The sequence below is a fragment of the Pterocles gutturalis genome, unplaced genomic scaffold, assembly GCF_000699245.1.
Source record: "Pterocles gutturalis isolate BGI_N339 unplaced genomic scaffold, ASM69924v1 scaffold28617, whole genome shotgun sequence".
NCBI lineage: Eukaryota > Metazoa > Chordata > Aves > Pterocliformes > Pteroclidae > Pterocles > Pterocles gutturalis.
In genome coordinates this window covers 11781-22298 of record NW_010108751.1, presented here as the reverse complement: position 1 = coordinate 22298, position 10518 = coordinate 11781, and the positions used below count along the sequence as shown (strand labels likewise).

Genomic DNA, 10518 nt, shown 5'->3' with positions numbered 1-10518 from the left:
GCTGCGCCGGCCGACCCGTGCAGCACCGCGGAGCCCCGCTCTGCAGCACCCTGCTCGGCGCTGTGCAGCGGGCTCTGCTGTTCCCCAGCTGAGCAGAAAGCACAGCCCTTTGCCTTTTTCATTAAAGAACCCCAGAAATAAGGCAGCGAGGGAGGAGCGGGGAACACTGCTGTTTGTAAATACCAGTGAACCGCCGAAGGAGCCATCTTCCCAGAGTGCAGCGGCATACCATTAGTGTCAATCATCTGTAACTTCTGTCAGATTTTTCACTCAAATCCTAGTGTTTTGGCAGGGTAGACTAAGCTTTACATCCAAACCCTTCCGTCAAGCGGAGATGATATTGTAAATCGCTCCGTGCTGTACAGTAATAATCCCATTTACCGCGTCTGCGGGTTGAGACTGAAATCTCTCCCGTTTGAGAGGCAGATGTCAGCTGAACTTCTTCCACCCAGTCTGCCTCCTTCTGCCTTTGCAGATAAGATGGGATTTCACTGTAAAACATTTTATTTCCAATCCAGTGTTACGTGGAAACTTTGTTAATTTTCAAAAACTATTCCAGCTGTTCTGTTCAGACCAGCCCGATATGCTTTACAGTAGGTTAAGTCCATAGATACATTAATAATAGAGAGTGTCAGTGAGCAGGAAAACAAATGGGGTGTGTGATTGATATTGTTTTCTTTCACAGGGCAGGAATTTGATGTCAAAGCCAAGTGTGTTATCAATGCTACGGGACCTTTCACAGACTCTGTGCGCAAAATGGATGATCAGCAAGTACCAAACATCTGTCAGCCAAGTGCAGGCGTGCACATTGTGATGCCTGGTTATTACAGGTAACGCTATTCAGAGCCTAAACCATTTGTAACCATCTCTGCTGGTGTCTGTAACGAGCTTGCAGAGGTGCATTTGTGGGTTTTACGGTAGTTTTGAATGCATGATAAGATTTTTTTTAAGAGGATTCTGGCACTATGCTGATTAGAAGAACTATTTCTTATATTCAGAAAAGACTGAAGTCTTGTAGTTCTTAGATAAAACTCACCAAGGCAGAACTGCTGCTGCAGCAGAAGGTTTTTCTGCTGAAGCAGAAGGGTGCTGAGGCAGAACATCTACAACAGGCTTGTGAAAGGCACCTGTGTTAATAACGAGTTTGAGCTGAGTGTGCATATAAACCTTCCAGAGAGGTTGCCACCTTCGTACAAAAACTCTTGTCCTAGTAAATATGAAACTCTCTCTGCCCTGACGCTCTGCCCCTGTACTCCACTGTGGTACAACTCCACTCCCAGTAAATACGAACCCAGCGTGTAGGCAATACAATAAGTGGTCCACGGTACCCCAGTTAAATTCTGACACTGCTGCAGACACAAGCCCAGCCGCCTGGGGTTGTTTTGGTGAAAAGGACTTGCCTCCCTCTGCTGACCTTGTTGCAGAAGAGGTTCCCGTGGCACTCTGCAAGACTTCTGCTTCTTTCCTTATTTGCTGCTGCAAAGCCAAATCCCCTTCTACCGAGTAAGCATTGTCAGTTGAAACTCAAATATTGCCTTTTGGTTTCTACAGTCATTAGCATCCTAATGGAAATTCCCATTTATGGACTTAGCCCGGTTCTGTTGATACGGTGCGCTGACAGGAAAGCCTTCCATATCATCATCGCTCTCCTCTGTGAACAGAAATTCAGACTTCAGTGCACAACATGCTGGTTCTGCTGGAGTTGTCCCCAGAGGACATGACCATAGGCTGTAAAACTGAGGCGGTTTTGGCCTAGTGTGAAATCACTCTTGCATTCTGGTCTTTTTTTTGGTGTCTTTCCATGTGAAAAATCGGAAAATTATGCCATAGCTGCTGGAAGGCACTAAGGATGAGGAGAAAAGGGTTGTAATCCTGGTTTCCTCATGTACTACGAGAAGGACGTGTGTGGTTGACTTTGTGGCCCTACAGCAAAAACACATAAAACTTTAAAACTTTGACTCGCTTTGAAAATTCAAAGTAGAAGATGGCTTGATATGCATGAGGGCTCTATTTTATTTATTCTGTAATAACCTAATAATTTTAATTGGAAATGAAGAGAATTCGTGTTCTCTTCGTTCCCCTGTGTATGTCAGCATGTGGGCATCACTTTTCTTGTGAAATAGTATCAACCCACATGCTGCCTCCGCAGCACAGCTGATGAGATAGCTCTGCACTGAATTTCCTTGGAGTGGGATAGCTTAAACCAAGGAGCTGTCTGCTGAACAGAAAATACTCGTGGTATTTAATCTTAGTTGCATTGAATCTTCTCCTGGTGCCAAGGGATACTCCTCAACGAATGAAGGTTGTCATTTCACCGCATCCGCTTGCCTTGTGATAAATGTTTGATAGAATTTTGGCCCCTACTCACACAAATTAATTTTTTTTTAACAGGTAGAGGTTTATCGATATAAGCATAGTTAAGATTTGGCAAAACTAATGTTAACCTAATGCATTCATTTCCTTTGGGTTTCTTGCTCATTAATGTTCTTCATTAATAGTCCCAGTATTCCTCCTCTCAATAATTCTACTTTTAGCATACGCACGTCTATTATAGCAGTTGCTGTAAGTCCTCCCACTCCCAGTTGTTTAAGTGTATTAACTGCTAAAACGAGAGAGGGTTTGGCTGCCTTTGTTCAGATGGGCTCCTTGCCTGAAACGTGCCTGTGAACGCAATACTTCTCTCCCCTCCCTTCTGACAAATTTCAGATGTTCTCAGTCTTTCTTGAAATTTCCTATCTGCTCTGCTTTCCAGATTCCAGGTAAACTTTTCTGTTAAACCTTAGTTCCACTCTATGGAAAGTCACCTCTTTGTTCTTCAACTGCGTTTGGGGTGCTGTGATCAGATGCCTCATTGAGTAGAGATCTTCCATGTGTCTGTTGTGTACAATGCCGTATTGAATGTCCAGGAGTGAACCACTTGCTGACTTCAGGCTCAAGAGTTCTGATCTGTTCTTCGGTGAAGTCATCCTGCCTAGATCCGTAGTCTCTAGCCGCGTACGTTCTACGTGTACGTTAGTCATCTGTCTTCAAGATTCTTTCCTCATTTGTCAAACATTCGACATACATTGTCCAGTTGAACTGCACTGCTTTTTAAAAAGTAGACATGCTCCAAACACGTTTGCTTGCTTTAAGTCAGCTCTTCAGGATTGTCCTGCTGCTTCAGAGCCACCTGTGTTCCACTCCGAGGCCGCTTGCGCCTATTTTTCGGTGTAAAGGCATTGCTTTGGACTTCAGAGAGAGTTTACAATCCTGAACTTAGCCATGCTAGTAGTCTTTAAAGGTTACGGGAGAAATCTTGCAATGATATCGCTATAGCTCATACCACATTCTCGCATCCATTCTGTAATCGTAAGAATTTGTCTTAAAAACGTCTTGTTTCAGACGTATTCCTGGTGTGCAGCAGCACGACTCCGGAACAGCTAACATTTGGGTGTTAGGTTGCTGCTTTTTGATGGGAAACACCCTACTTTGTGGGTTTTTTTGGTGGCTCTTCAGTTCTTTATATAAGATGGAACAAAGATAGCAATAGGAGATTGAGAGAGAGCTTCCCCAGATAGCTGGTAGTCGTTAATTCAGTAAATTAATTGGCATGTGGAAAACTTGCGTCATCCTTTCTCATCACTTGCTGTGTAATCAGGTTGAAAACACTTTGGTCCACAGCTGTTGCGGTGAAACTTAGTTTTAAGTCTTTACTTGCTTCTCTTCCTTATTTTTAACAGTTTTTACAAAATCACATTAAAAGAAATTCATACTTTTGAGAAAAAGTCTAAAGTTTTCTGAATATTCTGATACTGTATATTAGATCTCTAGTTTCCTCTGTCTCTAAATCAATAGCTTTTTCATTTTAAAAAGTAATCATTTGTCTGACGTGATTTACCTTTCACAAATCTGTGTTGACTTCCCCTATTAAATTGTACTTCTCCAACTGTATGCTTAAGCTGTCTATAAATATCACCTAAAAATGTTCTAATATACATGCTATATATGAAATTTTCAGCTTCTCTTCTAGCCTTTCCAGATATTGAAAACTTACCTTCAATAATCAGTTTAGACTTCCTAAAAATAAAATATTCAGTGGTTCAGCTTATGGCTCTCTTGAATAGGTAATTCATCCGAGCAGGTCTTTGTCTACCTTCAGCTGATTGTGTCGGCAGTTATTTGAGTCCGCGGCATTATTCCCCCTGGTGGTCCTTATTGCCACAGAAATACATGCCCTGTCCTCCTCCCACATACCACCTGTATCCTCCTGCGTTATCGGGAAGAGGTGCAAAACCTGAAGGCTGCTAAACTGACTGCCGATGCTTTCACAAGGACTTCCAGCACCTGAAACGAAAGCATCTTTCCTTTAAATAAAAATGAACAAAAAAAGGGGCAGCTTAAATGTTTCCCGCTATAGAAGCTGTTTGAGGTGTTTATAGAAGCCTTTTGTTTTCTGAAGTATAAGCAGAGCTGTTTAATAAGTCATGAGGATAACTGGGTTTGTACCTGGGGATTTTTTTTTTTTTTTTTTTTACATTATATCAGAAAACACTGATACATAAATTAAAATTGACTGCACAAAGAACTACTGTTTTTCTTCGTTTTACTGAATCGTTCTGTTTGCAGCTCTGGCATAACTAAATGAAAAATCTCGGAATAGCAGCATCCACTTAGTGTCTCTTTTGCCTCTTTTTTTCCTTCGAACACGGTTCCCCATTCAGGGATGCAAGAGCCGGGAGCCTTCAGAGTGTACTGCTTGGTGTGGGTCCCCCGGGAGCCTGGGGGTGTTGGTCCTGCTGCAGGGGCAGGTGGTGAACAGGCTCGGGCTGTGGCATCGCTGGGACTCGACTGGTTAAATGGGCTCATAACGCTTCTGAGTCCCATGTTGCCATCCTCTTGTTTTCTCTATGTTTTTCGTTCTGTTACTAACCCTCGCTCCCACCACCTTTGTGAATGCAGGTTGTAGGGGTCATTAGGATTTTGTACATCTTTACTTTTGCCCTCTGTGTAGGGTGCAGGTAATTGATAGCTTGGGTTAATGATATTTTATCTCTAATTTTTCTTGTTATGTACTTAGATGCATCCAAACAGAACTAGGGTTCTGTTCTTATTTCTTCCGTTTTAATGGGTATTCTGCTTCAGCCTTCCCTTTCCTTTCTGGCATAATATAAATGATTGCCTTTTTTTTTGTTGTTGTTGTTTTTTTTGGGTTTTTTTTTTGTTAAAAGCAGTTGTTCATTCCTTAAGTTTCTAATAATCGGGTTTTTTAAATTTCCAAATGTTTGTATTTGAAATTTCAAAGGGCAAGATTTCCCAGAGTGGATGGAGATGTGAGGTGCCGCAGGCTGGATTGCTCCATTTAAGGAGCTGGTCTGCGACACTGCCTAGGAAATCGAATTCTCGTAATAGCCGAGAATCACATTCGACAGCCTTACTTCTCAAAACTGCTGGGACTGCCTTTTAAAGTCAGGTCACAGCCGCATGTGGAATCTCTGATCTGTTAAATCATTTGACCTAAGAACAAAGGTGGTGTTCTAATAGTTTATCTGGGGTGCAAGGAGTGCCACACCGGACTCTCCGGTGCTGCCAGAGCTGTTCTGAACCACGTCCCTTCTTTATTTCAGCCCTGACAACATGGGGCTGCTTGACCCGGCCACCAGCGATGGCAGAGTGATTTTCTTCCTGCCGTGGGAGAAGATGACTATTGCAGGGACCACAGACACCCCGACTGATGTGACTTCCCATCCGATACCAACAGAAGAGGATATCAACTTCATTTTGAATGAAGTGCGCAACTACCTTAGTGCAGATGTTGAAGGTGAGCCTTCGTCAGCTCTGCTTCTCCCCGGGAAGGTCCTGGTGAGCCTGTGCCTTTGCAGTTTGAGTCAACACTGTCTGGCTGAAGTTTTTCTGTACCTCTGACTGTGGTTCTTCTGCATCTGGGTGTTTCTAAAACCCGTGGGACCTAAGTGGCATCTTGATCTGTGTTTCAGAGCTATAAGGTGATGCTTTTCCAGATGCACCTGCACTGCTTTGGCTGTTTAAAGGGAGATCTGCATGTCCAGATTTCACACACCTTTCAGCCAGCTGGTGCTAGCTGTCCAGCTGCACAGCCCAGTCATTCTGGTCTCTCTGGGGGCCAGAGGCAAGGCTGTGCGGAACTGGGACAGTCAGTTGTACATCAATGCAAGTGCAGCAAATAATTCACCTGTTTTCTTGAAGGAAAAGTTGTTCTCATTTTCCCCGTGCCTTTGTTTTTATTCCCATTTTTCTAGGCACTTTATTCTTAGAATTTATTTTTCTTGATCTGGCAAATGTCTAATAGCGTCAGTTTTCAGTGGGAGTGGAAGGTATAATGGGCAAAAAGGAGAATTTCTAACAATTACTTGGTGACAGTTGTTCTCGTCATAGCTGAGCTGAGAACACCTTTGTTGTAAGATGCTGGCCCGCTCTGACTCAGTGCTGGTTTAAAGGAGAGAGGCTTCTTTCCCTCATAGTGAGGTTTTTTTAAAAATTATTAAATGAGAGCATTTGTACTTTTGTATTTCTGTTGTAGTAACAGCATTTAAAAAAAAAAAAATCTGAAAAGCACTCAGTCAGGAGCATCACAATGTCCCTAGATTTAGGAAAACTTGCTGTCCAGAGATGGGAAACACTAGATTGCTTGTTTCCCGAGGGGGATAATTGATGGCTCTGGATTGTATAAAGTTCAGAAGAAGTCTTCAGGAAACGTTCCTGTTTGTTCCTTGAGCAGCAGTCGATCTAAGAGAGTGCTGTTGGCCAGACAGGTAGCTGGTAGAGTTGAGAGGGTGACTACGACAGGGATTTTTCAAGGTATTTCACAGAAGTGCGTTGTGAAGTGTTTAATTCTTTTGAACGAAACCTACCTGGGTGCACGCTGTTTTTCCCATCCGCAATTAGCGGTGTTTATAGATTGCTTGTTATTGAATGAACAACTGTGCTGGCCGTATCAACTCGCTGCAGACCTGCCTTTTTGCTGCCAGAGACAGTGCCAGGGTTATCAACTTACACAGGCTTGGACGTGTTCCAACTGCTTAATTATAGTGTCACGCATGCTGCTTTTTCTAGTTTCATTAGTTTATAAACGTAATATGGTATCTTATTTCTGTGATTAACACTTCATTTTGGCAGGTTAAACATGCTGGCAGAGCACCATTGATTCCTGAAATCTATTTTGTGTTCTTTGGGGGATATTTTTATACCCTGTTACTGATTTTCAATTATCATTTATTTAAAAGTTGTATTAAAAAAAAAAAAAATGTTCCAAAGACTTCAGCATAAAGGAAATCAGTCAATTTTTCTATTGTAAATTTAATAAGCAACAAACTTAATTTAATTAAATTCGCTTTTGGTCCTACGTTTTATATATTAAATAAAGTGACTTTCGGAGGCTGGCGTGTTTTCCTACAAGTGTTAGGGCTTTTGTGACTGTGCCCTCGGGTTTTCTTCCTCCAAGTTTACTGAGAAGTCAGGGTTGGCTTTAGGGATGGGCTTGTGATGGGGCAGGAGGCAGAGGAGCGGTGTAGGGGGAAGAAAAAAGGAAATGGCCACTTTAGTGGGGCTGCTCGTGGATGGGGTGACTTCCCGCTTCTGTTCCTGGCTGACTTTGGCTCGTCTTCGGTCCTGGACAGTGAGAAGAGGAGACGTGTTGGCAGCGTGGAGCGGCATTCGTCCTCTGGTCACAGACCCCAACTCCAAAGACACGCAGTCGATATCCCGGAATCACGTTGTTACCATTAGCGATAGTGGCCTTGTCACCATAGCAGGTACTGCAAGTTCTCCTACAGTACAGCTTGTCTGGGCTTCCCCAGGGGATTGTGTTCAAAACTTTTCCTTCTTACAGGATAATCCTTCGTGTTCCTTTACCTAGCTAATGATCTGACAGTGGTAGCATGACTGGCTTGTTAGAACAAGTCCAGGAGCTATAAAGTGATGCATAAAATATATATCATACATACCGTCGTCGTATTCCCCTTGTTTTCCCCAATAAAGAAGTAATGTGTGGTTACAGGTGGGAAGTGGACAACCTACCGTGCCATGGCGCAGGACACCATTGATGCAGCTGTTCAGGCGCACGATCTGAAGGTGGGTTCCAGTAAGACCATTGGACTGCAGCTGGAAGGCGCTGAGGACTGGAGTCCCACTCTCTACATTCGGTTGGTCCAAGACTATGGACTTGAAAGTGAGGTGAGTCATGGTTTCTGTTGATGCTCTGATGTTTCTGTGTTGGAGGGTTTTGTTTTTCCGCTAAATCTAATCCCAGCGTAAATTTTACAAAGGTCTGTTGAGCTTGATAAGAGCTTATGATCTGGCTGGGGCAAAGATAGTTTAAAAAAAAAAAATTCTAGTAATTGTTCTTTTGCTTCCCTTTTCTCTTCCTCCTAATCTTGACTGTTTTCTGCTTTAAAATGTTATGATGTGCCAGGGTCTGTCTTCCTTTGAGCCCAACAAGATCTGTACTTCAGATGTGACCAAGTGTAGCAGAAGAGTTGGAACATCGTTAGTTACATTTCCACTGATACATACATAATACTGTCAGTACAGGTCTAACGCATCCACGACACAAGTAGTTTCCTCCCACACAATCAAAATCTAATGCCCTCTTCAGCCTGTTTGTTATTGGTGAGAAGAGTATTGACAGGAAATACATGTGTGTATTTGATGTGCTTTCAACAGCACGCTGAATGTCTTTTTCAACTCCACAGGTGGCTCAGCATCTAGCTTCGACATACGGTGACAAGGCTTTTGAGGTGGCCAAGATAGCCCAAGTCACAGGAAAGAGATGGCCTATTGTTGGAAAACGTCTTGTGTCTGAATTTCCTTATATTGAAGCTGAGGTATGTGGAAAAACTACGTGATGTCCTTTGATTCTCTTCTTGGGATGAGCAGGTTCTAGAGCAGGTCAGTCTCGCTCTGTGGAACATCTCCATAAGCCCTTTCCTTTGGTGAGGTCCAGATTTTTTTCCTGTTTTTGTTCTTCCCCTTCCCCAGGGCATGCTTTGTTTTTATGTTTATATATACACATATTAATATATTTCATATAATTAAATATTTATACTCATATACTGTATATATGAAATAAAAAATAGACGTGTTTGATCCCAGCTGCATTTTATAAGATGTTCCCAGGAAAAGGGAGCTTTTCAAACCCTTCTCTTGCTCGGGTGGAAACTAGTTACAGAAGGTTCATTGTGTATAGCCAGACCAGCAGTGCAGTTTGTGATGCTAAACATAATTTCCGACAATGCCTGTTGGCTTTCTCATTTGCATTTTTTCCTCTTGCCTTATTATTCTAGGTTGTCTATGGTGTTAAAGAGTATGCCCGCACGGCAGTGGATATGATTTCCCGACGCACTCGCTTGGCCTTCCTGAATGTGCAGGCTGCAGAGGAAGCCCTGCCAAGAATCGTAGATATAATGGGGAAAGAACTTAACTGGAGTGAGCAGAAAAAAAAGGTACAAAGGGCCTTTTTCATCTGAAACTGTTTTGTTTTTCTTAAGTAGTTTCCATGTTAACGATCTAAATTAGTTGAATAGAAAACTTCAAGTGATGCTTTCTTCCTGAGGGAGTGATTCACTTGGCATATTTCATTAGAAAGACTTCATCAAAATAGCTGGGAAATGAGTCGGTATTGGTCGGGGTGTGGAGGGGAAAGTGAAGATCTGTATCCTGCTGTTCCCCAACATGAAAGCAGACGTCGCATCACTACCCTATTCCTGTTCAAATATCTTGTTTGCTGACGCTTTTCAACAGACCTGCCCCAGCAAAGGAGGATCTTGGAATCTGCGTCACTCCCTTTTGTCTGCTGTGTCTTTTGAAAAGTGGTGATACTGAGTTTGCACCATTCCTTGGCCTAAATTAACGTTTCAGGTCATTGCTGCCTTCCTTCACCCCCAGTGGGTCTGTGCTCGGACACGGTGCGGGTCTCATCTCGCTTCCCTTGTGGTGCTGAACCCAAATGGGACGCGTGGGTTGGGACTTCTTTCACCCTGAAGCGCACAGAACCTCTGAACGCTCACCAAGCTCTTCCACTCCAAAGGCTTCCCTTGGACTGGTCATGAAACCTTTTAGCCAGTGAGGAGTTTGATTAAAAATCTGGAAGGAGCTCCTTTGAATCCTGCCACCCCGAGGAGCTGCTGTGATCCTGCAGCCTCCCCCGAGGAATGCATCAAGAAACCTCGCAGTCAGAGGTGTTTGGCTGAAGTTAGAGGGGTCTCACCCTTCCCAGTGGGATCTGCTCAGATAATGATTTACCGCATTTAACAAAGCTGTATCAATTCTTCCGTAACAATAGATTAGGAAATGGGAAGCCTACGAAGCAGGGAATTTGAACCCAGCGTGACGTTAGTGTTGCATGGACAGCCTTCGCGCCAGCCACGGGTAGCTGGGGAATTGGGCACCCCTTCTCCCTGTCACTGGCAGGTACCTGGGGAATTGGGCACCCCTTCTCCCTGTCACCGGCAGGGACCTGGGGAATTGGGCACCCCTTCTCCCTGTCGCCGGCAGGCGGCCCCGGCA

General features: G+C 43.6%; 1 protein-coding gene across 1 annotated transcript in view; it reads left to right on the top strand.

Moving 5' to 3' along the window:
- Nucleotides 1-329: 329 nt before the first annotated feature.
- GPD2 (glycerol-3-phosphate dehydrogenase 2 (mitochondrial)) overlaps nt 330-10518 on the top strand; it is a gene marked incomplete at its 5' end in the record, with an annotated part of 15794 nt that continues 5605 nt past the window's right edge. Inside the window, 7 exons of the mRNA XM_010072748.1 lie at nt 330-412; nt 680-830; nt 5604-5797; nt 7632-7766; nt 8012-8187; nt 8706-8837; nt 9297-9455. Of these exons, the coding sequence (XP_010071050.1) occupies nt 330-412; nt 680-830; nt 5604-5797; nt 7632-7766; nt 8012-8187; nt 8706-8837; nt 9297-9455 (1030 nt within the window). The remainder of the gene's footprint in view (nt 413-679; nt 831-5603; nt 5798-7631; nt 7767-8011; nt 8188-8705; nt 8838-9296; nt 9456-10518) is intronic.